Source organism: Doryrhamphus excisus, chromosome 22, assembly GCF_030265055.1.
Source record: "Doryrhamphus excisus isolate RoL2022-K1 chromosome 22, RoL_Dexc_1.0, whole genome shotgun sequence".
NCBI lineage: Eukaryota > Metazoa > Chordata > Actinopteri > Syngnathiformes > Syngnathidae > Doryrhamphus > Doryrhamphus excisus.
Window position 1 is genome coordinate 11,600,798 of NC_080487.1, and position 25,190 is coordinate 11,625,987.

The following is a 25,190-nucleotide window of genomic DNA, read 5'->3' on the forward strand; positions in this document are numbered from 1 at the left end:
GTGCTGCGCGGTGGACGAGTGGTTAGCGCAGAGGTCTCACAGCAAGGAAACCCGAGTTCGATTCCCCCGATTCGATTAGATCTGCTTCTTCCTACTCCTTTTCGGACATGTGTAAACAAAACCACGACTGTGTGTGTGAGTTTTTAAATCAAGCCAAATGTTAAGTTTGATGCCAAATGTACGCATTAGTCAATAGTCCAAGTCTGATCCACTAGGCCACCTGCCTTTTTCTTCCTCATCTCTTCCACTTCGCCTTCACGTGATTCAAGCTCAGCTCAGAGCAGCTTTTCTCACATTGGTTAACTGGGACTCCGTGGCCGATCGTCATGAGAAACTAATGTACGAGTCGCACAACACGACACAAAAGAGTGGGCAACATTAAACAAAAGAGTGGCAAAACAAAAGGCTTTAATTGGAATTGATCCCTCGCACCACATTCCCACGTTTGATGGCCTCATCGCACGCTCCATTTCACGTGTTTAAAACGCCACCGTAGCCAACCTGGCGACGCGGGGTGAGCGTGTTTTGACCCACTTTACATCAAGTGCTACTTTTCTTTGTTCCGTCAAGTGGAATCTAAAAAAGGTGGGACGCAGGCATTTTGCATTTACACAATCTATTCATGGATAGGCTCCAGCATCGATAAGCGGCATAGAAAACAAATATTAAGTTTGGTAAAAGTACGACAGGATCCTAAAATACAACAAATTAAATCTTAATTCAACTAGTGGATCACTGGTATGAATGCTAGGAGACCGGAGTTCGATTCCACCCTCGGCCACCCTCCTCCCACATTCCAAAAACATGCTAGGTTAATTAGCGCCTCCAAATTGTCCATAGGTATGAATGTGAGTGTGAATGGTTGTTTGTCTATATGTGCCCTGTGATTGGCTGGCCACCAGTCCAGTGTGTACCCTTGCCTCTCGCCCAAAGACAGCTGGGATAGGCTCCAGCACCCCCTACGACCCTTGTGAGGATAAGCGGTAGAAAATGAATGAATGTATTGCAATATTTGATTAGACTAATAATAGGCTATAGTCAACCACAAGACAGCGATCAATTAAATAATTTATGAATTTTTGAAACTTAATGACTGTATTATGGCATGAGAGGTTAGCGCGCAGGCCACACAGCTAGGAGACCCGAGTTCGATTCCACCCTCGGCCATCTCTGGCCGGGTTTGTTCCGTGTACTCCCACATTCCAAAAACATGCTAGGTTAATTAGCGACTCCAAATTGTCCATAGGTATGAATGTGAGTGTGAATGGTTGTTTGTCTATATGTGCCCTGTGATTGGCTGGCTGGCTCAAAGACAGCTGGGATAGGCTCCAGCACGCCCGCCCCCCTCCTGTTCCCAACACTTCATGTGGCTTCAGCCCCCCCCCCTCAAAGTAAATTGAGTGCGAGAACCCTGATCTATCATTAAACAATGTGAAGACAAGACCGAGCCATGCATTAACATTTTTTACAGCAGGGGTCTCAAACATGCGGCACGCGGGCCAAATGTGGCCCGCAGGACACTAGTTTGAGGCCCCCGCCTTGATATGAAAGTTTGATATGTATGCTGTATGGTATCATGTACCCAGAAAAAATTATTACGTTTGATTCATGTTCATGTTAAAGGTTAAATAACTGTTAATAGTTATCCTCCCTATCCGTGTGGAAGTGGTAAGTTTTTGGCTATTTAAGTTTTAAAGGAAATAACTTGGAGGCTACCATTTAGGTCGCTAGCTCTCTAGTTTGCGAGTTAGCATGTGTCTCAAGACCCTGCAGTTGCGCAATATGTTGTAAATAAACAAAGTGTAAATGTGACTATAGTCGTGTTTTGTCATGTCTACAGGGCTCTAATAATGCTTTGTTTATTTTAATGTGAAAAAAATAATTTGTCTACCCACCAACTATATGTGGTTTCTTAAGTTTTTATTATTTGCTGTTTTATTATTAGGCTTCACCCACCTGCTGCAAACAACAACAACAACAACAACGCTGCCCCCTCCTCCTCTCTTTCACACAGCGGCAGCCATTCCAAGATACTCCATTGTCAACATGAAGTCCAGCTCTCGGCTGGTCGTCCCATTCCACCTCTCCAATTACCATGAGAAAAGGATGGGAGGCCGCCATGATTACACACACCAGAGTGGACGACCACTGTGGTGGATCATAAAAACTGGAGCCGGATTTGTGTATCATTCATGTATAACGTTTTTACAAAAACAAAGCATATCTTAAAGGCGTTTTATGCTGCATTCACTTACCAATGTAGCTAATTTGTGGGATAAATTGGCTAAATTGGGTTCTGAGTTCTACACATCTAATGGAGTCCGGGTCTTGGATGTAATCCGGTTCATGTTTTCACAGACACCTGACTGTGCTTCAAGTACTTCACATCTAACCCTACATGCACAGCAGTTACCTATGGTAACGGTAATGGTTTAATTTCATTTGAACATTTTACAACAGATTACAATTGAATGCATCACATAATCAGTTCACAGTTCCACATGTCCAAAAGGAGTAGGAAGAAGCAAAGCTTATTAAATCCTACCCCTCCATCTGGTACTTTTACAATCAGTAACTGTTACATTTGTTCACTTCCTGCTTTCTTAATATAATTTATATAAAATATATTCATATAAAAAATAAAATAAATTAAATTTAATTAAATTTAATTAAATTTAATTAAATTTAATTAAATTTAATTAAATTTAATTAAATTTAATTTAATTAAATTAAATTTAATTTTTATCCCGTACCAAAGTACGAGGTGATATGACCATATGTGACATAATCGGTACCATAGTAACTGATCATAGTAATGATCGTATTAATTACATTTTTGTATCAGTGAAATGATCTGAACTTTTGTTCACTTCCTGCTTTCCTAATATAATTTAAGTTTTAATTTAATTTAATTTAATTTAATTTAATTTAATTTAATTTAATTTAATTTAATTTAATTTAATTTAATTTAATTTAATTTAATTTAATTTAATTTAATTTTTATCCCGTACCGAAGTACGAGGTGATATGACCATACAATGACATCATCGGTACCATAGTAACTGATCATAGTAATGATCGTATTAATTAAATTTTTGTATCAGTAAAATTATCTGAACTTTTGTTCACTTCCTGCTTTCCTAATATAATTTAAGTTTTTTTTTTTTAGATATGATTTACTTTGAAATACTGTCGATATGTTGTAAATTGAAGATATAGTTTCACATCTAGTCATGGAAACAAATATTATACAAGCTTTTTTTGCTCAGTTTATTTGTTCACTTTGATACCCGGTACAAGGTACATTTGTTTTTGCAAATATCATGGCAACAACAAAAATAGCTCATAAGAGTAATTTAAGAGTGTATATGTAGCCATTTCCATGTTTTTTTTATAATAACCAAAATCACTTTTAGCATTGTACTGCAAAACAATACTTTTAGTCATTTTATGTTGTCGTCTTCATTTTATTCTTCAAGTAAAATCCTACAAGTATTATCTATTAAAATGAACAATACATTGATTAAACAAGGCTGCTATAATATTTTTAATATTTTTTTTCCATAACTGTATACAATTTATCTTAGCTGTGTTTTGTTTTTTTTTCGAATAAAAGTCCGCTAACTGTGCCAATAACTCTGAATCAAAGTCAAACTCCGGCTTAGCGTTGATTAGCGCTTGGGCTCTCAAGTTCACAGGAGAACGCACAGTCGCCCGGGCAACCAGAACAGGGAAGGGAGGGGGGCGGGCCCCACCCCTTCTCCATTGGGAGCCAAGTTTTTTTTTTTTGGGGTAGCAGCAAGGGAGCAAGTTTTCTTCCAACAATCACACAAGTCGTACTTTTTAGAGTCAGGACATGAAGTTACATGATAGAAGCGTCATGGAAACTTCAGAAAATATGTGCAAGTTATGACTTGTTATTCACTTTGAATGAATATTATGATATTATCAACTGAATATGTTTTTTTTAGGGCGCACTATTGCTAGACAAAGGCTGGGCTACACTCCAAAAAAACGATTAATCCAGGATTTAAGAATGATTCTTATCGATAAAGGAGGCTTCTGAGTCGTTCGGGTACCTGTCACATCGGTTTATCGTTCATAAACCTTAATAATCACATTCCGAAAAAGACTTTTAATGCATTTCCGTGCAGAAAAGCACTAATTATCACCGCTTGTTAGTGGTCTAACGAGCTTGAACAGAGAGCTAGGCTCATTCGGTGACATTCCATATCCTGCTTATCTCTTTCAGGGTCAAATGTCATAAGGGTCACATTCCAGCTTGTGGCGGAATCACAGTTACTTCCATGTGCCGTCTCCGGGCAAAGAAAAGCAGCTTGCTGTTGTGCGGTTCGTAGTTAGATACTCCGTTCCCGACGTGTTGTGACCGTAAACTAATGACGGATTATCCCGTTTCATCGCACTTCTTTTATAAACACTTGATTGCCGTGAGTGTCGGTTTTGCATATGAGGAGTAAGTGCTCCCGTTTGAGTACCCGTTGAGTGATTTGTAATACTATAGAAACTACTCTCTGAATGGGAAAGTACTACTTATGTACAACCTGTCGGTAGAAACCAATTTGTCGAATCTGTTGTCATGTTAATTCAGAGCGGAATAACAGGACTTTAATTCAAAATCTAATCATTTTAATATTCTGTGTCAGGGGGTTTCAAAGTATGAGGCAAAAAAAAAACCCTGCAGCAGCTTAAGACAAATAAAGAAAAACATTCAAACCTGCAAAGAGCCCTTTACACAAGCATGAATGGAAGCTTGCATTGGCCAATTTTGCATAGTAAGGCTAAAGGCTAAAAAATCAAAGCCAAAAGGTAAGCTAGGCAAAAAAAAATGAAAATCATATTATGATCCTGTTGATGGAATCTCACCTCATAAAGTGGCGTCACAGTGAGGCTTGTTTGGTAATGTGCAATGATTCATGCTGACTTTTGGACCGACAAAGTCAGAACCTTGGAACAACATTCATTCATTCATTTTACACCCTGGACTGGTGGCCAGCCAATCACAGGGCACATATAGACAAACAACCATTCACACTCACATTCATACCTACGGACAATTTGGAGTCGCTAATTAACCTAGCATGTTTTTGGAATGTGGGAGGAAACCGGAGTACCCGGAAAAAAACCCACACATGCATGGGGAGAACATGGAGATGGCCGAGGGTGTGGAATTGAACCCTGGTCTCCTAGCTGTGAGGTCTGCGCGCTCACCACTCGACCGCCGTGCAGCCCGGAAGAACATTGAAGATATGTTGCTCATGACCCCCGCCCCCTTTCTCCACCACCGCTAAAGGATTAGCGAGGACAACAAAGCACATGTCGCTAAATCATACTACATTCCACCCTTTGCCAAAATGAAAACAGGAAGTCAGTTGTGTTGGAAAAGTTATCGTCCCCTGTCTAACTACCTGTTAGGATACAAGTGTGCTAATCTACGCCACGCTATGTAAGCAAGCCAATATACTGTATCGATTATACCGCACCTTGAACTTAAAATAGCACCATAAATGTAAATAAAACACAGATTGCCAGCCACACTCACTACATTTCCTCAGTAATACGGAGGTACTTTGAATCTTGTGCATAATGGCTGCTGCGCCTCTGTTGCTATAAATTACATTGCATGTATTAACAGATATATCGTGATTATCAGCAATTTGACGCAAAAATGTGCAAAGTTAAGAATACAAATACATGTATGCAGCAATCCACCTGTATTTGAATTCCATTCTTACTTATTAAATAGCTACTTATTAAATAAAGTCAATTAAACAAATACAGTAAATGTATGTCTTGTGGATGTTCTCGTCAATATTTGTATCTCAGTGAAAGGCATACAATATGTTAAATGTTATTTTCCCATTTTTTTAATAAACAAGAAGGCTATTTCATCCATACAATTTAAAAATATTGACTTATTTCAGCTTCTGTAGAATGATTTGATCTCCTTGCTAATGAATAATGAAAACTTTGTCTTTTGTGAAGGTGCCCCACCCCGCTTTTACTCATGTTTTAACTGTGTATAAACAAATGAATGTTGTATTTTAACGTATATTTTACTCTCTTTACTTGCTTTTATTCAACTCCATTTTTCTGTAAAGTGTCTTTGAGTATTTTGAAAAGCGCTATACAAATAAAAAAATGTATTATTATTAAGGTCCTCCACAGATCTAATATATACCTGTGAATTGTCCAACATGATCTAATTAAGATGTTTACATGCATTTAAAAATAAAAATAATAATAGTTTTATTGTGTGCCACAATGGTGACCCATATCATGTTATTCCTTTCAATAGAGGATGACTGCAGACAAGATGTCAAAATGCATTTTTTTTTTTTTTTTTAAATAGCAAGGTCATTGTGTCAATGTTAGTGAAAATGCACTTAAAATCCATTAAGCATCCTAACAGGACGCTGTAATGTTTTTAGCCATGCAATCAAATACGACCTCCTGACAGGGCTGAAACGCCATAACAGGATTAAAGGATGACAAGCGGTAAGTGTGCATGTGTGTTTTGAAAAATGGCGTCAACTCTTTAAATAAGCTCCCAGGGTCCCTTGCACACACACACACACACACACACACACACACACACACACACACACACACACACACACAGACTGATGGACAATATAAGGAGTCAGTCTGTGTTAGCCGGTGCATGGCACCAGACAGACCCCCGCCATTACACTCACCATGCTGACGCTAGGGATTAATACACAGACCCGGCATACTAGACATAGTGTGTGCGGCTGTGCACGTGTGTCGAAGTGACTGGGGGGGGAGGGGGTCGCCGGGGTTGCCACCTGCTTCTTCTCAGACACAATCAACTCTACCCAGAAGAGCGCTTTTTCTGACTCTATCATGGTTCCCTAAACGTTGCTTAACAGAACAAGGTTTGTAAAGCTGAAGGTAAAGCTACAGACCGATACAAAAACCGAACGGACGAGTTATGGGTGAGAATAACACAGCAACTAGCTTGAGGGACAATGACAACAAAAACCAAGAATCCACAAAACTAGTTCTGCAGGTTTGCAGACGGAGGAGGAAATAGTTTGGTCTCATAAAAAAAAATATATATCCGGAAACGGGGAAAGACTGCGTATCAGCATTTTGAAAGCCCCTAAGGCAGGGGTCTCAAACTAGTGTCCCGCGGTCCACATTTGGCCCGCGGGCCGCGTGTTCAGCACCCCTCGTGATGTATGGATGTATGTATATATGGAGATATTATTGTGAGCCATGCATCGTGTATCTTGAGGTATCCCGAGATTCCCAAACCTGTTCCCAACACTTCATGTGGCTTCAACCCCCCCCCCCCCCAAAAAAAATAAATTGAGTTCGCGAACCCTGATCTAGAGTATCATTAAACAATGTGAAGACAAGACCGAGCCATGCATTAACATTTTACAGCAGGGATCTCAAACATGCGGCCCACGGGCCAAATGTGGCCCGCAGGACACTAGTTTGAGGCCCCTGCCTTGATATGAAAGTTTGATATGGATGCTGTATGGTATCATGTACCCAGAAAAAATTATTATTACGTTTGATTAATGTTCATGTTAAAAGGTTAAATAACTGTTAATAGTTATCCTCCCTATCCGTGTGGAAGTGGTAAGTTTTTGGCTATTTAAGTTTAAAGGAAATAACTTCAAGGCTAAAGTTTACGTCGCTAGCTCTCTAGTTTGCGAGTTAGCATGTGTCTCAAGACCCTGCAGTTGCGCAATATGTTGTAAATAAAAAGTATAAATGTGACTATAGTCGTGTTTTGTCATGTCTACAGTTATTGTTATTGACTGCTAATGTGCGTATTTGTTGGTGCACAACCTGAAGTTAATTCATGTTATCGATGTAATCGAGAAATGCTAGTGAATGGTGGTCAGTATTTGTTTTGATACTGTTACTGACTTACTTACACAAAATACATAAAGTACATAAAGTGGGAACACAAGCCAGTCCGTGGGTTAAAAAAAAAGTTGGGGACGGCTGCTTTATATGACAGGAGCGCTCTTTTACAAACCTACTGTAAAAAAAAAACACTAGCCAAAGATCCTCTATATGACAGAAGCATTGTTTTGTTTTGTTTTTTTTGTAGGAACCTGCTGCAAATGAACTCATGGGCCAGTGTGATGTCATTAATGGACAGTTACTATGGTACACATAATGTCACATGATGTCATATCACCTCGTACTTTGGTACGGGACAAAAAATTAAAAAAATTAAAATTCCCCAAAAAAATGTTTTTTTTAATTAAATTAAATTAAATTAAATTAAATTAAATTAAATTAAATTAAATTAAATTAAATTAAATTAAATTAAATTAAATTAAATTAAATTAAATTAAATTAAATTAAATTGTCATATCACCTAGTACTTCGGTACAGGACAAAAAAATGTAAAATTTTAAATAAAAAAAAAACCACAAATAAAAAACCCTTAAACTATATTAGGAAAGCAGGAAGTGAACAAATGTAACAGTTACAATTAAAAAAAAACCTTAAACTATATTAGGAAAGCAGGAAGTGAACAAATGTAACAGTTACTGATTGTAAAAGTACCAAATGGAGGGGTAGGATTTAATAAGCTTTGCTTCTTCCTACTCCTTTCGGACATGGGGAACTGGGAACTGATTATGGGATGCATTCAATTGTAATCTGATGCATGTTTAAATGAAATAAAACCATAACCATAACCATAACCATAACCATTTATGGGTCAGGTTTGCTTCCAAGCCCCCAGCTGAATAGTCCTCACTCTTTTCAAACCAACACACAAAGTACCTTATCTGACTGTTTACCTTGGTTCTGCTTCCTGTTAGTGGCGAAGGGTGACTTTCGCAGAGAGCTGGGCGCCGTCTTCCTGTAGAAGCTGTTGCGATCTAAGGATCCGACATAAACGGGCTTCCGACCACGCTTTGGACCACCGGTTCTGGCGCTAGACTCGTATCCTTTTTCCTGCTCTTCACTGCGACTGTACGTGCCGGGGTCTTCAAAGGAGTGCCTGAGCGCCAGTTTCTGGTTTTGCTGTTCGACCCATTCCTCGCAGTGAGTCTTACGGTCTTTTTTGGGGTGGTCCACATAATCGACAGATACCGAACGCAGATCACGGTATCGGTGTTTGGGTTTATGATGGGAACGTCCTTCGTCTCTTGAATCGTAAGGATCTGTTTCGGTGAAGTGATGGCGGTCGTCGTTCTTGTAGGGTTCCCGTCGGTCGTAGTGTTCCTTCGATCTGTGCTCGTACTTCCTCTTGTGGTCTTGATACTGGTCTCTACTGTCGTCGTCTTTGTATCTGGAATAACGGTCCCTCTCTTTATCGTCGCTGCGTTCATCCAATTCGGAATCATACTGTCCTCGACGTCGACTGCTGGAATTTCCGTCGCTTCTTCGGTAGTAGTCTTCCCGGTCTTTGTAAGTATGTTCTCTGCGATGATCCTCATAGTAGAACTTCCGCTCCTTATAACGTTCTTCATCTTCTCTATGATGATAATAGTCTTTTTCCCGATAGCGTTGACTCTCTTTAGAGTCGTGATGGTCTTGGGAATAATCACGAAATTCCTCCCTATAAACATCGTCATAGTAGTCGTCGTATTTGCGGTCGTACCGATGACGTTCTTTGAGATCATTCCTGGGATGTCTCCGTTCTTCGTAATATTCCCTGTCGTTGTAAAGATGTTTTCTGTCGGATTTGTTATCGTACTCATCGTATTCCCGGTGACTCCTCCGAGCGGAATCGTCAGTGTTCCGTTCTCGGACTTTATACTCTCTTCTTCTGTCGTCATTGAATTTATTGTATCCATCTTGATTCCTGATGTCCGTTTCTTGTGGTGTTTGGACGTCGTGTTGGTTGTAATCTTCCGGGCCTTGGTAGAAGCAATGTTTTCCTTTCCATTCCGATATCCTCAAATCCAAATGACCGTCCTCGGAACCTGGGTGATAGTAAACATTTTGTCCTTGAAGCCTGTTCTGTTCATTATATTCCCAGTTTGGTTGGTTGCCTTGTATGGCCTGGTTTTGGTGATCCCACTGACCAGGCCACGGAGTTGGTACGACGCCCCCTACGGCGACCATCGGACCTCTCTGAACAGGCATCATCGGAATCGGGCAACCGGGAATCGGAACCGGGTTAGCGGGTCTTGCTGCTATTATAGCTTGCTGTGGATGGTGTCCAGGAGGAACCGGAGGAACGACTCCATAACCAGGAAATACAACCTGTTGATGCTGAAGTTGGTGGAGTTGCTGTAAATGTTGAAGATGAGCAACCCTCTCCTGCTCCTTCGCCCATCCGGCATCTCCGAGCTCCTCCACACTCTTCCCCCTCCTCACCGGGGCCTCGGGAGCAAAGTTCCAGTCCACGGGAGCAAACATAACAGGGTTGCCGTAAACGACCGGGTTCTTCATTTTCAAATCAAAGCTCCTTGGAGTTGATGCGTCTTCAGTTAGGCTTATTCCTTTGCTCAAAATTCCGGCATTCCATGACAAAGCGCCGTGGGAGACACCACCTGTTCGGCATGTTGTGTGTAAGCGACTGGTTTTGTTTCTCCTTGTCTTCTCTCTCTCCGCAGCCTCAGCGGGACTGCCTTGCTCAAGCGCCTCCCAGCTCTCTCAGTGGAACTGAATCATACCCTCCCCGCTGTCATGTCAGCCAATTGTTGAAGACAAGAGGACTAGGGGGGCGGGGGGCGGGGGGGTTACCGGAGCAGGGCCCCTCCTTCTTGGGTTAATGATTCAGTAGAGTCACATGAGTGGAGGATTAGCCCCCTGGTAGCCACTCCCATTGTTTAAATTGGCTACTATCTCTGCAGGAAAACACTCTGCCTGGGGGGGGGGCAGTCTTTAATGGACGACAGAGACAAATTCCACAATATATTTTCACTGCAGAGAACAATCCTCCATCTTTAACTCTATCCTGTTTTCTTTCGTGTGCAATTTCCTAGTCACCAGGACACTAATCCTGTTTTTTTTCATTAGTTTAAACCAGGGGTCTCAAACACGCGGCCCGCGGGCCAAATATGAAATGTTCAGAGAACCCTGATCTAGAGGATCATTAAACAATGTGAAGACAAGACCGAGCCATGCATTAACATTTTACAGCAGCGGTCTCAAACATGCGGCCCCCGGGCCAAATGTGGCCTGCAGGACACTAGCTTGAGGCCCCCACCTTGATATGAAAGTTTAATGTTAGTGCGGCCCGCGCAAGTTTGATATGGATGCTGTAACGCAGGGGTCTCAAACATGCGGCCCCGCGGGCCAAATGTGGCCCGCAGGACACTAGTTTGAGGCCCCCGCCTTCATATGAAAGTTTAATGTTAGTGCGGCCCGCGCAAGTTTGATATGGATGGATGCTGTATGGCAGAGGTCTCAAACACACGGCCCGCGGGACAAATGTGGCCCGCAGGACACGAGTTTGAGGCCCCCGCCTTGATATGAAAGTTTAATGTTAGTGCGGCCTGCGCCAAGTTTGATGTGGATGCTGTATGGCAGGGGTCTCAAACACGCGGCCCGCGGGCCAAATGTGGCCCGCAGGACACTAGTTTGAGGCCCCCGCCTTGATATGAAAGTTTAATGTTAGTGCGGCCCGCGCAAGTTTGATATGGATGCTGTATGGTATCATGTACCCAGAAAAAATTATTACGTTTGATTCATGTTCATGTTAGAGGTTAAATAACTGTTAATAGTTATCCTCCCTATCCGTGTGGAAGTGGTAAGTTTTTGGCTATTTATGGGATAGGTCACTAATAGGTCACTAATAATGGGATCCGATACTTAGCGATGAAATGCGATATAACACAAAGACGACAGATTATTTTGATTATTCTGTTCATTTCTTATAAAATATGCCTGTTATTTATCGTATAATATATAAAAGGCGAGGAGCAATCGCATTAGTCACTCTTCACACATTTGGCGGTGAGTCTGTCATTAAAGATATTTCCTGTTAGCATGACCTGGATACCGGTTTATGAGTTCATTACTTTGGATCTCAATTAAACTTTGGTAATGAAGAAACAATTTAACAAAATGCACACCCTGATTTTTTTAAAAAAAGTAAATTGACACTGTCCCACGGGAGCGCCTCTCTTATTTGTGTGCAAGTCCTTTAAACCTGTTCCTGTAGTGGCGGCCTCTTTCATTGAGAACTGAGTTACAGAGCACAAGGAGGGTGGGGGGGGGGGGGGGGGGGGGGGGGCATGTATAATGCCCTTGCTTTATGAAAAGGCCTGTGTTTTTTTTTTTTCTCACACTAAAAGTTTGAGGTCGCCTCTGAGAGTTAGGATAGTTTACAACAAAAGCTCATTGTGTCTTCCTGCTTCGACTCTTTCAGACCCGCTGCTCCATAATCGAGTTGTTTGTGTTTAATTCACCATACTCAATTTAATCTAAATATAGTCCTATTCTAGTTCTGTCAAAATAAAAATGTCTCATTCAGTTGTAGTGTACAGATATATAGATAGTCGGAGCGCCGACGTTCCTACAACCAGGATTAGTGACCTGTCTTTATGTACTTTATGTATTGTGTGTAAGTAAGACAGTAACAGTATCAAAACAAATACAGACCACCTGAAGCTAGGGTCTGGGTGAGACTGAGCCGCATCAGGTTTTCAAAAAAAAACAACAAAAAAAAAAACGCATTTATTAAAAACTGAAAAATGAATAAACTTTGCTTTGGTTCTGATTTTCTACAATAAAAGCTCTGATAAAACATTCCACTGTTCTCAAATATCTTAATTTTTATTTTTCTATCCAAAATAAGATGAAAAATAAATAAACAAATCAAGAAGAAAATCAATCAGTCATAAATAAATATAATAATAATAATAAAACAACAAATAATAAAAACTTAAGAAACCACATATAGTTGGTGGGTAGACAAATTATTTTTTCACATTAAAATGAACAAAGCATTATTAGAGCCCTGTAGACATGACAAAACACGACTATAGTCACATTTATACTCTTTTTATTTACATATTGCGCAACTGCAGGGTCTTGAGACACATGCTAACTCGCAAACTAGAGAGCTAGCGACCTAAACGGTAGCCTTCAAGTTATTTTCTCTAAACTTAAATAGCCAAAAACTTACCACTTCCACACGGATAGGGAGGATAACTATTAACAGTTATTTAACCTTTAACATGAACATTAATCAAACGTAATAATATTTTTTTCTGGGTACATGATACCATACAGCATCCATATCAAACATTATACTTTCATATCAAGGCGGGGGCCTCAAAGTAGTGTCCTGCGCGCCACATTTGGCCCGTGGGCCGCATGTTTGAGACGCCTGAGGTACAGTATTTAGTGTTTTATTAGTGTAGTTTGTCATTTATGTTATGTGTACAGTATGATTTCCTATCATGGAACTACTGAAAGCTAATTCTGGTGTCATTGAAGATGTTTTACATTGCGCTAAAAGGAGCAAAATCAGTCATCTACTTACGTAAGACACTTTTTAATTATCGGTGTTAGCTTTCATTTCCAGAACATGACCGAAACTGCGTATTTGTGTTATGCAGCATTCCGAAGCTGGTAGTTATGTAGCTTATGTAAATGAATCACTGAACACAAAAAAGGAAAAACAAAGGAATTGTGTTGCTATAGAGACTCCTGTATCAAGCATAATACATATATATTGAATAAATATGTATTTAGAATGCATTTAAAAGTTTCTACATCAAAATCCTACATAAGAAAATTTATGCAGAAAAGTAGTTCTAGCAAGAAACGTGGTGATGTTTAATGTTAGTGCGGCCCGCGCAAGTTTGATATGGATGCTGTAACGCAGGGGTCTCAAACATGCGGCCTGCGGGCCAAATGTGGCCCGCAGGACATGAGTTTGAGGCCCCCTGCCTTGATATGAAAGTTTAATGTTAGTGCGGCCCGCGCTAAGTTTGATATGGATGCTGTATAGCAGTGGTCTCAAACCTGCAGCCCGCGGGCCAAATGTGGCCCGCAGGACACTAGTTTGAGGCCCCCGCCTTCATATGAAAGTTTAATGTTAGTGCGGCCCGCGCAAGTTTGATATGGATGCTGTATGGTATCATGTACCCAGAAAAAATTATTACGTTTGATTCATGTTCATGTTAAAGGTTAAATAACTGTTAATAGTTATCCTCCCTATCCGTGTGGAAGTGGTAAGTTTTTGGCTATTTAAGTTGAAAGGAAATAACTTGAAGGCTACCGTTTAGGTCGCTAGCTCTCTAGTTTGCGAGTTAGCATGTGTCTCAAGACCCTGCAGTTGCGCAATATGTTGTAAATAAAAAGTATAAATGTGACTATAGTCGTATAGTCATATAGTCAAAATTTATGCAGAAAAGTAGTTCTAGCAAGAAACGTGGTGATGAGATGTTAACTTTCAGTCATCAGGTGCTGGCTTCCTTGCAACAATAAACCTCCATTGTTTCTCCAAGTGTCACGTTTTGCAAAACACACGCCCTGCTCAAGCATGATAAAAACACTCCTGGCTGCACAGTTGAGTGTAGTCTGCACGCACTCCACTGATAAGGACACGCCTTTTCTGTGAACTGAGCACTGTGAAAGTGGGGAATCTAACAGTGACGGCAAATATACTTTTATTAAGTGTGTGCTGTCAAGGCCCAATTGGAAAATGAGGAGGTGTTCATGGAATGTTTCATTATTGTTGTGAGACTTTAATTAATCAAAATAATCCCCGACTACATGGGGAGAGACAAGTCCAGTCTGTGGCTTATTTTCTGAAATTAAATGTAATTAAACACAGCCAGGGTTGGTGCACGGTGGCCGAGTGGTTAGCGCGCAGACCTCACAGCTAGGAGACCAGGGTTCAATTCCACCTTCCGCCATCTCTGTGTGGAGTTTGCATGTTTTCTCCGGGTACTCCGGTTTCCTACATTCCAAAAACATGCTAGGTTAATTAGCGATGTGAGTGTGAATGGTTGTTTGTCTATATGTGCCCTGTGATTGGCTGGCTGGCCACCAGTCCAGGGTGTACCCCGCCTCTCGTACCAAAGACAGCTGGGATAGTAGGCTCCAGCACCCCCCGTGACCCTCGTGAGGATAAGCGGTAGAAAATTAATGAATGAATGAATAAACACGACCTCACAGCTAGGAGACCAGGGTTCAATTCCACCCTCGGCCATCTCTGTGTGGAATTTGCATGTTCTCCCCGTGCATGCGTGGGTTTTCTCCGGGTACTCCGGTTTCCTCCCACATTCCAAAAACATGCTAGGTTAATTAGCGCCTCCAAATTGTCCATAGGTATGAATGTGAGTGTGAATGGTTGTTTGTCTATATGTGCCCTGTGATTGGCTGGCCACCAGTCCAGGGTGTACCCCGCCTCTCGCCCAAAGACAGCTGGGATCCAGCACCCCCACGACCCTCATGAGGAAAAAGCAGTAGAAAATGAATGAATGAATGAATAAACACAACCAGGGCTGCACGGTGGAAAAGTGGTTAGTGCGCAGGTCTCACAGCTAGGAGACCAGAGTTCAATTCCACTGTCGGCCATCTCTGTGTGGAGTTTGCATGTTCTCTCCGGGTACTCCGGTTTCCTCCCACATTCCAAAAACATGCTAGGTTAATTAGCGACTCCAAATTGTCCATAGGTATGAATGTGAGTGTGAATGGTTGTTTGTCTATATGTGCCCTGTGATTGGCTGGCCACCAGTCCAGGGTGTACCCCGCCCAAAGACAGCTGGGATAGGCTCCAGCACCCCCGCAACCCTTGTGAGGAAAAAGCGGTAGAAAATGAATTAATTAACACAACCAGGGCTGCACGGTGGAAAAGTGGTTAGTGTGCAGGCCTCACAGCTAGGAGACCCGAGTTCGATTCCACCCTCGGCCATCTCTGTGTGGAGTTTACATGTTCTCCCCGTGCATGTGTGGGAAACCGGAGTACAATGAATATGAATATGAATGTGACAGCTGGGATAGGCTCCAGCATCCCCGCGACCCTCGTGAGGAAAAGCGGTAGAAAATGAATGAATGAATCAACACACCAAACTCGGAACATTACAAAGAAGTAAATTATTAATATTGTAGCTAGAAAAACATCCACTTGTACTCCTCTCATACTTAATAATAATAATTATATTTGATTTAAAAACTGTATTGGTGAAACAAGTATTCATATATTATTCTATCTAATATATCTAGAGAACTAATGCTATCATACTGCATGAAAATGGTCCAATGGTCCAACACTGACCCTACCTGCCACTCTGCTGGATGTGCTGCCCCCCTCTGAGAGTCCAAACAGTGCAGAAAGGTACACCAGGGGCCTGGTCACAGTTTGCCACAAATTTACATTGGACCCATTTCTAAAGTACACCATGATGTGCTCCTTCTCACTCGTCTTTAGTCCAAGTCGGTAGAGGTATGCACAAATAAGGGGGGGGGCACAGCATCGGCTGTCGGCCTCACACTGTGTTGCAGGAATGCATCTTGTACTTATGTGATAACACGTGGCTCTGCATCCGCATATGACGTCCACTTTGTGGTTCTAACATCACATTAAACTTAAGACTATAGAGAGTCAGCCATAGCATGTCTGACATCACATAGTGAAAACAAGTTCTCCTCATACTGTGTGTGGAAGTGGTAAGTTTGGCGATCCCCTCGCCTGTGCATAAGAGCTGTGCAATGTGGCGTAAATCGAAAATAATATAAAAGTGACAATAGGTGTGTGTACTTACGGAGCTCTAATAATGGTTCAACAAAAATATAAACAAAAAAATATTCCACTTTGTGGAATATTATTTTGAATAAAATTGCAGCTAACCTGTAGTTACTGAATGTGTACAATTATTTAATATCCGTCTAATCTAATTTTATTATTGTTTACAAAAATGTACCACTAGATGGAGGCTGCGTACCACCAGTGGTACTCGTGCCACAGTTTGAGCATCCATGTTCTAGTTTTTGCTGTTTTTGGACAATATTATATTTGAATAAAATTGCAGCAAATCTGTTACTAAATGTGTACAATTATTTGATATCTGTCTAATCTAATTTTATTATTGTTTACAAAAATGTACCACTAGATGGAGGCTGCGTACCACCAGTGGTACTCGTGCCACAGTTTGAGCATCCATGTTCTAGTTTTTGCTGTTTTTGGACAATATTATATTTGAATAAAATTGCAGCTAATCTGTAGTTACTCAATGTGTACAATTATTTAATATCCGTCTAATCTAATTTTATTATTGTTTACAAAAATGTACCACTAGCCGTACGTGTGCCACAGTTTGAGGATCCATGTTCTAGTTTTTGCTGTTTTTGGACAATATTATATTTGAGTAAAATTGCAGCTAATCTGTAGTTACTCAATGTGTACAATTATTTAATATCTGTCTAATCTAATTTTATTATTGTTTACAAAAATGTACCACTAGATGGAGCGTGCCACAGTTTGAGCATCCATGTTCTAGTTTTTGCTGTTTTTGGACAATATTTTATTTGAATAAAATTGCAGCTAATCTGTAGTTAATTAAATAATTGTACACATTGAGTATCCGTCTAATCTAATTTTATTATTGTTTACAAAAATGTACCACTAGATGGAGCCTGCGTACCACCAGTGGTACTTGTGCCACAGTTTGAGCATCCATGTTCTAGTTTTTGGACAATATTATATTTGAATAAAATTGCAGCTAATCTGTAGTTACTCAATGCGTACAATTATTTAATATCTGTCTAATCTAATTTTATTATTGTTTACAAAAATGTACCACTAGATGGAGCCGTACGCGTGCCACAGTTTGAGGATCCATGTTCTAGTTTTTGCTGTTTTTGGACAATATTATATTTGAATAAAATTGCAGCTAATTATATAATATCCGTCTAATCTAATTTTATTATGATGTACCACTAGATGGAGCCTGCGTACCACCAGTGGTACTCGTGCCACAGTTTGAGAATCAATGTTCTAGTTTTTGCTGTTTTTGGACTATATTTGAATAAAATTGCAGCAAATCTGTTACTAAATGTGTACAATTATTTGTTTTTGCTGTTTTTGGACAATATCTTATTTGAATAAAATTGCAGTTAATCTGTAATTAATTAAATAATTGTACACATTGAGTATCTGTCTAATCTAATTTTATTATTGTTTACAAAAATGTACCACTAGATGGAGCCTGCGTACCACCAGTGGTACTCGTGCCACAGTTTGAGAATCCATGTTCGAGAAGAGTGATCGAAGTGAAATTGAGTTAACTCGCGATTAAAACTGACTACCAAACATGACTCTTACCTTGCAACTGAAGCTGCTCCAAGGCCAGCGTCTCCAATGTGTAGGTGCAGAACTCCAGGTTCTCCATGACCTGCACACGGGCCGTCTCCTCCTCTTCCTCCTCGAGAATGGCCCTGAGCTCCTCGGCGGTGTGCGCGTACGCCTCCATGTCGTTCTCCACTTCCTGTAGCCGTAACAAGAGCTGGTAATTGTCCTCCTGCTCCTTTTGCCTTTGAGTCTCCATCTCCGTCTCCATCTCCAGATCTTTCTCGGTTTCTGACTGGAGGTGGAGCTCATGTTCTTGGGCGTCTGCGAGGTCACCAAAGTCCGCCGCTTGTGAGTCAAAGAGGTTTAAAGGCGGCTCAAAGAAGATGGGGGTGTTGAGGGGGTTAGCGAGTGGAGGTGCGGAAGTCAGTTTCGGGGAACGAGGAGGAGGTGGTGGACGTGGAGCAGGGCGGGCCGGTCTACTGGCGGACGAAACTCGAGGACGAATAACTTGTGGTCGAGGCGGAGGAGGGCGAAGGCTCCTGCGTCTCTCCAGCGACGACGACGCAGATGTGGACGCCGAGGTGGAACGCGACGATCCCCGTATGATGTCGCTCTCGTCGGCGAAATCCAAAATGGAGAAGTGTCTCGACGCACCGGATGTCAAGCTCTTCTCAAATTCGAAGAGCTGCTGCGAGAGTTTGGACTCCAAGTCGCCGGGACACAGGAGAGCCTCCAAGGCGATGGATGACGGTTTGAAACCGTTGGAGCCCGGCGCTCTCTGCGGTTGAGTAGCCTGTCTTGTCATCTTCTTATTCTCCTTACGGGTCTCGACAAGACCGGTTAAGATTTGTCCGAGAGTTGCACTTTTATTAACAGCGGTGGCGCCATCTAGTGGCTGTGGGTGGGACTTCCTGTTGTCTTTCACCCAAGCAGGCTGCCTATTCGGTAGTGTTAGGCTATGACTTAATTTAGGCGGCAAAGTTCGTGCGCTACCGTTGTGGTGGTTTTGGCTTCGCGCAGGTAAGCTAGGTCGAGGGGGCGGGATTCTCGGCCTCGCCGGCGGCATCGATTTCGGTCTTTCTGGTCGTTGATTGGTCGTTTTTGAGTCGGAATTGCTTAGATTTTTCGTACTTTCATTTCTCCATCTCTGCTCTTCGCTTCTCTCAAAGTAGTCCAGATCCCATATGGTGTGATCTTCATGGGATATCGACTCTGGGTCCTTCACAGAAGAACCTGAGATGTATTTCCCCTCGTTTGTGTCCGCTGTTGTTTTCTGTTGGTCTAGTTTGATAAACCGATGAGGAAAAATCCCACGTTGACCTCGTAAAACTCCTTCAAGCCAACCGTCGTCCAACGTATTCACGACACGTATGCGGTCGCCGACGTTGAAGTCCAGTTCTCCAAGCTCCATGGCACGAAATTCATAAAGCGCCACTCCATAAACAGCATCTTCTAAATCATCATCTTCTTCTTTCAGCTCCTCTTCAACAACTTCTTCAATGGCTTCCTCTTCCTCGTCGTTGCTTAAATACTGGCAGTCAGGTTCCTGAGGAGATCGAAGAGGACCCAGGAGCTCCACGAACCCTTCCGGGAAGATCCCGCTACGTCCCTGCAGCTCCCCCTCAAACCAACCGGGCTCAGGCATCCCTGTAATGATGATCAAGTCCCCCTCGCGGAAGTCAAGTTCCTCATGAAGCTGAGCGTGGAGGTTCATGAGAGCTCGAGCCTGACCGAGCGCGTACGTCGGGAGGTCCGAAGCCTGAGCCTTGGCCGAGCGTTCCGATAGTTGCCTGGAACGGCAGGAGAGGTTGAGTTCCTTCACGCAGGACGTAGGGAAGACACCACGGGTCCCCCAGGCGTTACAGCCATGGAGCCAGGTTTCTCCGAAGTCCATGGAGTCTACTGTGTCGCAGACTACAACATCGCCTAAAAAACACACAATAAAATTATTATTATTATTTCAATAATAATTGAAAAAAATTACAGCAAAGACTACACAATGAGGGTTCAAGTTTTGACATGTATTTACCCTTTTGTGTGCAGCGGCTCAGGAGTCATTACGTTTCAAAAATTCATAAATTAATTAATTGATCGCTGTCTTGTGGTTTACTATATTCTATTATTAGTCAAATCAAATATTGCAATACATTCATTCATTTTCTACCGCTTATCCTCACAAGGGTTGCTGGAGCCTATCCCAGCTGTCTTCTTCAGGCGAGAGGCGGGGTACACCCTGGACTGGTGGCCAGCCAATCACAGGGCACATATAGACAAACAACCATTCACACTCACATTCATACCTATGGACAATTTGGAGTCGCTAATTAACCTAGCATGTTTTTGGAATGTGGGAGGAAACCGGAGTACCCGGAGAAAACCCACGCAACCTCCACACAGAGATGGCTGAGAGTGAATCGAACTCCGGGCTCCTAGCTGTGAAGCATGCGCGCAAACCGCTCATCCATCGCGCAGCCCGGAAATTCATTCATTTATTCCGTTTCTACCGCTTATCCTCATGAGGGTCACAGGGGGTGCTGGAGCCTATCCTAGCTGTCTTGGGGCGAGAGGCGGGGTACACCCTGGACTGGTGGCCAGCCAATCACAGGGCACATATAGACAAACAACCATTCACACTCACATTCATACCTATGGACAATTTGGAGTCGCTAATTAACCTAGCATGTTTTTAGAATGTGGGAGGAAACCGGAGTACCTTGAGAACATGAAAACTCCACACAGAGATGGCTGAGGGTGGAATCGAACTCGGGTCTCCCAGCTGTGAGGCCTGCGCACTAACCACTTTAACTCCACCCAGCCATGGTTGTGTTTATTCATTCATTTTCTATCGCTTTTTCCTCACGAGGGTCATGGGGGTGCTGGAGCCTATCCCAGCTGTCTTCTTCAGGCGAGAGGCGGGGTACACCCTGGGGACTGGTGGCCAGCCAATCCCAGGGCACATATAGACAAACAACCATTCACACTCACATTCATACCTATGGACAATTTGGAGTCGCTAATTAACCTAGCATGTTTTTGGAATGTGGGAGGAAACCGGAGAAAACCCACGATCATAACATACATAGAGATAGTTGAGGGTGGAATCGAACGCGGGTCTCCTAGCTGTGAGGCATGCACGCTAACCACTCATCCACCGTGCAGTCGGAAAACAAACTATTATAGGTGTAAATGATGTATTCTGTATGCAAAGTTAGCCCTGTTCGATTTTTCTACATAACTGGAGGATCAAAGCAATGCTAGAAGTTATGTGGGGGGGGGGGGGGGGGGGTCACATTCCAAAAACCAAGCAGCTCCGCCTCCCATTGTGTCTATGCGGATCAAAACTGGGACGCAGCCAATGTGGAGCGTGAAAACACATATACAGGAAATGAATGTGAGACAGACCATTTTCCTATTATGACAAAAACAACACGTCAATGTATTCTTAACTGTTTTCAACAACGACTGGTGGAATATTACCGTAATTACCAGTATAAAGGATCTTTGTAAACAAAATACATGAAAAATCATGTTGCGCTAAATCAGGGAACACGGGTGAGTCCTACATTAGTTTTAATTCAGCATCTGGGGACATCTAGTGGGGAGCTTTGGGAAAGTAGCCTGACACAATAGACCAGGGGTCTCAAACTCAATTTACTTGGGGGGCACTGGAGCTAGGGTCTGGGTGAGACTGGGCCGCATCAGGTTCCCCCCCCCCCAAAAAAAAAAAAACGCATTTATTAAAAACAAAAAAAATTAAACTTCGCTTTGGTTCCAATTTTCTACACAAAATAAGATGAAAAATAAATAAACAAATCAAAAATAAAAGTTATTTCCTTTAAACTTAAATAGCCAAAAACTTACCACTTCCACACGGATAGGGAGGATAACTATTAACAGTTATTTAACCTTTAACATGAACATTAATAAAACGTAATAATTTTTTCTGGGTACATGATACCATACAGCATCCATATCAAACTTGCGCGGGCCGCAATAACATTAAACTTTCATATCAAGGCGGGGGCCTCAAACTAGTGTCATGCGGGCCACATTTGGCACATTATTTTTTTCAGATTCAAATGAACAAAGCCCTGTAGACATGACAAAACACGACTATAGTCACATTTATACTTTTTTTATTTACAACATATTGCGCAACTGCAGGGTCTTGAGACACATGCTAACTCGCAAACTAGAGAGCTAGCGACCTAAACGGTAGCCTTCAAGTTATTTCCTTTCAACTTAAATCGCCAAAAACTTACCACTTCCACACGGATAGGGAGGATAACTATTAACAGTTATTTAACCTTTAACATGAACATGAATCAAACGTAATAATTTTTTCTGGGTACATGATACCATACAGCATCCATATCAAACTTGCGCGGGCCGCACTGACATTAAACTTTCATATCAAGGCAGGGGCCTCAAACTAGTGTCATGCGGGCCACATTTGGCACATTATTTTTTTCAGATTAAAATGAACAAAGCATTATTAGAGCCCTGTAGACATGACAAAACACGACTATAGTCACATTTATACTCTTTTTATTTACAACATATTGCGCAACTGCAGGGTCTTGAGACACATGCTAACTCGCCAACTAGAGAGCTAGCGACCTAAACGGTAGCCTTCAAGTTATTTCCTTTCAACTTAAATCGCCAAAAACTTACCACTTCCACATGAATAGGGAGGATAACTATTAACAGTTATTTAACCTTTAACATGAACGTTAATCAAACGTAATAATTTTTTCTGGGTACATGATACCATACAGCATCCATATCAAACTTGCGCGGGCCGCACTAACATTAAACTTTCATATCAAGGCGGGGGCCTCAAACAAGTGTCCTGCGGGCCACATTTGGCCCGCGGGGCCGCGTGTTTGAGACCCCTGCAATAGACGCACGTCACACACATATATATATATAAAACCAGTTTACCTGAGTGCAGTGACATCAATAAGTTATGCTAAGTAAGAAAACACTGTAGATTAGACTTCAATCCAACTTCATCGGTTTCAGTCACATGGCTAAGATAACACGGGAAGTAGTACCTCTCTTCAGGGACAGACTTCCTGTCTCTGTGGCGCTGAAATCATTGATGCATACGTAGAGTCTGTCTCCAGGCTTGGTGCCGGGAATGGTAACCTCTTCCACAAAGGTGCTGGGAAACTGACCTGAAGACGGCACAAAGAAGGAAAACCCAACTTCCTTAGTCCATAAAAAAAAAATTCCAACTTCCTTAAAAAAAGTCCATAAAAAAAAACATATTTAGTCACAGTAGTAAACTCGCAGACAAATTTATTAATATCCCTGAATGCTCAATCATGGGTGTAGTTACCTGTGACGCCATCTTTGCTACCGAGCAACCAGAACTCATCCACCACGCTGAGCACCTCGATGACATCGCCAGTGAAGAGGGGAAGCTCCTCAGAGACGCTGGGGAGGAACTCGAACACGGCACGCACCACCGACCCCGCTTCCATCACTCATAACCTGCACGGACGGGAGGACATGGACGATAATTATCATGCACAATTCGGCGGCACGGTGGACGAGTGGTTAGCGCGCAGACCTCACAGCTCGGAGACCAGGGGTTCAAATCCACCCTCGGCAAATCAATCTCTGTGTGAAGTTTGCATGTTCTCCCCGTTCTCTCCGGGTACTCCTCCCACATTCCAAAAACATGCTAGGTTAATTAGCGACTCCAAATTGTCCATAGGTATGAATGTGAGTGTGAATGGTTGTTTGTCTATATGTGCCCTGTGATTGGCTGGCCACCAGTCCAGGGTGTACCCCGCCTCTCGCACGAAGACAGCTGGGATAGGCTCCAGCACCCCCGACCCTCATGAGAATAACCGGTAGACAATGAATGAGTGGTTTAAAAATGGGCTGCACGGTGGGCGAGTGGTTAGCGCACAGGCCTCACAGCTAGGTGACCCGAGTTCAATTCCACCCTCAGTCATCTCTGTGTTGAGTTTGCGTGGGTTTTCTCCGAGTACTCTGGTTTCCTTCCACATTCCAAAAACATGCTAGGTTAATTAGCGACTCCAAATTGTCCATAGGTATGAATGTGAGTGTGAATGGTTGTTTGTCTATATGTGCCCTGTGATTGGCTGGCCAATCACCAGTCCAGGGTGTACCCCGCCTCTCGCCTGGAATACAGCTGGGATAGGCTCCAGCACCCCCGTGACCCTCGTGAGGATATAATGAATTCATGTAACATTTACAGGGCTTCTTGGATGCACGGTGATCGAGTGGTTAGCACACAGGCCTCACAGCTAGGTGACCCGAGTTCAATTCCACCCCCAGCCATCTCTGTGTGGAGTTTGCGTGGGTTTTCTCCGGGTACTCCGGTTTCCTCCCACATTCCAAAAACATGCTAGGTTAATTAGCGACTCCAAATTGTCCATAGGTATGAATGTGAGTGTGAATGGTTGTTTGACAAAATGTGCCCTGTGATTGGCTGGCGACCAGTCCAGGGTGTACCCCGCCTCTCGCCTGAAGACAGCTGGGATAGGCTCCAGCACCCCCGCGACCCTCGTAAGGAAAAGCGGTAGAAAATGAATGAATGAATGAATCATGCCCAATTCCACATGCATGGAGATTAACTCAAATAAACTGAACTAACTCAATTAAAGATAAGAAATGATGTAATGGAGTAAGACGCCTGTATTAATGACCTGTAACTTTAATGTAAAATAAGCAAAGGAGTGATACGTGATGCTGCACCGATGCATTAGCTACACGGACGATACATCTGGTGTGAATTTGAAGTAACTCACTAATTCCATGTCTTGGCTAAAAGGGAAATGAGAGAAGATGGATGCAGTTTCCCTTAGAGTCAATGAGGGCCCTGTTAAGAAGAATGATGAGAGGGAGGGGGTGGGTGGAGAAATAGGACTAAGACACCATTAAGTGCTACTGGGGTGTCACTGGGGAGACACACGGCTCACGTTAACCTGGG

The 25,190-nt window shown here is 42.4% G+C and overlaps 1 protein-coding gene across 4 annotated transcripts in view; it reads right to left on the reverse strand.

Moving 5' to 3' along the window:
• dnmbp (dynamin binding protein) overlaps positions 1-25,190 on the reverse strand; it is a 50,098-nt gene that overhangs the window by 13,216 nt on the left and 11,692 nt on the right. For 2 of the 4 annotated variants that reach the window (XM_058061612.1, XM_058061611.1), the window contains exons 2-4: positions 23,565-23,719; positions 23,278-23,400; positions 18,254-20,146 (exon numbers count right to left, since the gene is read on the reverse strand). In XM_058061612.1, coding sequence (XP_057917595.1) covers positions 18,254-20,146; positions 23,278-23,400; positions 23,565-23,709 — 2,161 coding nt within the window. In that variant the 5' untranslated portion in view covers positions 23,710-23,719. Of the gene's footprint in view, positions 1-8,816; positions 10,733-18,253; positions 20,147-23,164; positions 23,193-23,277; positions 23,401-23,564; positions 23,720-25,190 lie in introns of those variants that run through there. The other 2 variants (XM_058061613.1, XM_058061614.1) reach the window with 2 other exon arrangements.